This window comes from Octopus bimaculoides, chromosome 2 (assembly GCF_001194135.2).
Source record: "Octopus bimaculoides isolate UCB-OBI-ISO-001 chromosome 2, ASM119413v2, whole genome shotgun sequence".
In the NCBI taxonomy this organism is placed as follows: domain Eukaryota; kingdom Metazoa; phylum Mollusca; class Cephalopoda; order Octopoda; family Octopodidae; genus Octopus; species Octopus bimaculoides.
This window is the reverse complement of record NC_068982.1, coordinates 86,579,922-86,582,244: the sequence shown is the minus strand read 5'-3', so window position 1 is coordinate 86,582,244 and position 2,323 is coordinate 86,579,922. Positions and strand designations below refer to the sequence as shown.

At 33.7% G+C, this 2,323-nt stretch overlaps 1 protein-coding gene across 3 annotated transcripts in view; it reads right to left on the bottom strand.

Moving 5' to 3' along the window:
- LOC106868008 (sperm flagellar protein 1) overlaps nucleotides 1–2,323 on the bottom strand; it is a 50,899-nt gene that overhangs the window by 10,472 nt on the left and 38,104 nt on the right. For all 3 annotated transcript variants that reach the window (XM_052978408.1, XM_014913106.2, XM_014913105.2), the window contains exon 5: nucleotides 946–1,048. In XM_052978408.1, the coding sequence (XP_052834368.1) occupies nucleotides 946–1,048 (103 nt within the window). The remainder of the gene's footprint in view (nucleotides 1–945; nucleotides 1,049–2,323) is intronic.

The window sequence follows — 2,323 nt, the reverse complement described above, 5'->3', positions numbered from 1 at the left end:
GTACTGGTGCGAAATTATGGCCGCTATTAAGGAAGTACAATCTACGCATGCGCAAGGGACTTGCCTTCCCGGAAGCCCCTTGAGTGCACATGCGTAGTAAACCAGTACTTAAAGCGCTTCGCACGTTTTCTAAGCCTCTTTAGCATGATGCCTTCTATGTGACAACAACTTGCTCCTCAACGAAGCTCTTAATCTCAAGATGCTGATTACAGGTTAACCAGCGGCTACCAGGCTGTATGACACAGGATTTGTAAAGCCAAACATCATCAAAATAAAACTTATTTTTATTATGTTGTTAATTGTTCTACTTATTTCCTAATAATTATTTTGTTAGAAGGTGATAGAGAGAGACTAATGTCTCTATGTTACTATCAACCTTTTACATAACTATTGATAAACTGCAGAAATGAATAGTTAGACTCTATATTTGATAATGTAAGAGACTATCTGGTTTCAAAAATTATTTTCTTCATCTATTTCTAATGATAGTCTTTTTTTAAAGTTGCTGGAATTTTAGAACAAAACACCTACCTCTACAGTTGATTGCATTCAACTACTTCCAACAAAATTCTGTGTAATTAAAAGAATTCATTTCTTGAATGCTCTTACATATGAGGTCTTCTTTGTCAAACTATCTGATGTTCCAAGTTACAGTAGAATATAATGCATCATTGAGTGATCAATAATACATGACTACATGTAATATTGACCACTCACTGATGAAGTAGGTAGGAATAGACAGCAAAATGATGTGGTTTGCCCAGAAATATAATACAATGATCATCACCTTAACCTTCCAATTACTCCACTAATTAAAGCTAAAATTGTACAACAAATGTATGACTGAAATATGAAGTTGCTATGGCTACTCTTAAGATTAATCTTGTCAGGATACAAATGACAACAAAATAATATAATCTGTAACAAAGAATATGAAATCCAGACCTTAATAGTTTCATCTTTTGCCAGAGACTCTTTCTGTTTTTCTTCCAGTTGTGAAATACTAATGGGATCATTCTTGAATACAAAAGGTTTCTGGATAGCTTGACTATAAAGACAGAAAAAAAATGATTCAATTTAAAACCTACCAAGCATTATAAGATATTAGAAGGAAATTGTAATAAATCAGAATTTTATAACTCTATGCTTGAATGATGACTACAATGGCAACTCTTTATTTCAGACAAGTAAAATTAAGCTAAGTTTGAGAAAACACTTTTTTTTTAAATTATACACTTACAAAGGAAAGCTAAAAGAATATTTGAAGTTTGATCCTGCATTAGCTGTTATACAAAAATTTCCATCATACACCATATTAATTAAACTGTTCTGTATAATATATCACTGCAGAGAATATACAGATTTGCTAATCAAAGTATCACATTTCTGGATTTCATTAAACTCCAGTGAAGTCAGAACATATATAATCTCTCAGTTAGACAAGATAACATTTGGCAATATATGCTTAATACACAGAGTACAAGGATAATTACATATACACTATGATTCCATGAGATCCAAATGCATAGAAATCAAGATGCTTTAATTACACTGGTTAACAGCCAATTTGTATCAGGGATATTATGTGGTGTTTTAGATGTAGTTTTGTCTGCAGATTTCAAAAATGTAATTGGTTTCCTTCTTTCAGGCACAGTTTTTCTGATGAGATAAGAGAGGTATATAACTCCCATCAGCAGTATCGCTACAGGTAAACATCTTATACAGGTAAATTCTGCCTTCTGTTTTATAACTATTTGTATTCATTTTGTAATTTTATGTTTTCATAATCTTTTCTTTTAATAAATTTTACTTCCTGTTTAAGGTGCCAACTCATCATCATCATCAAATTCTACTCAGGATGTCAAGGCATTGCAAGAACAGTCCTGATATATTTTGTCTTGTTGTGGTTCATTTACCACCAAAGTTGAGCAACGTGTCATCACAAATGAAATCAAGAAGGTCTACCAGTTATACTTGGCTGCTCTCTCGAGGATCAAGATAAGAGTTGGGCCCTGCACATCATCTGCAAATGGACTAAGGGATTGGCTAAATAAGAGGAAGAGAGCAATGCCATTTGCAACACCTATGATATGGAGAGAGCCAAAGGATCATTTCATGGGCTGTTATTTCTGCAACATTAATGTATGTGGGTTTACTGTAAAGACCAAACATAAGATTGTGTATCCCAACTTGGAATCAGCAAGAAGACCAGTACCACACAACGATGATGATCTTCCTATTCCAATGCCACCAGAAAATGGCCTTCAGATGTCTGACAAAGATGTATTTCCTGAAGAAAATACTACTGCTGTGGAAGACACTG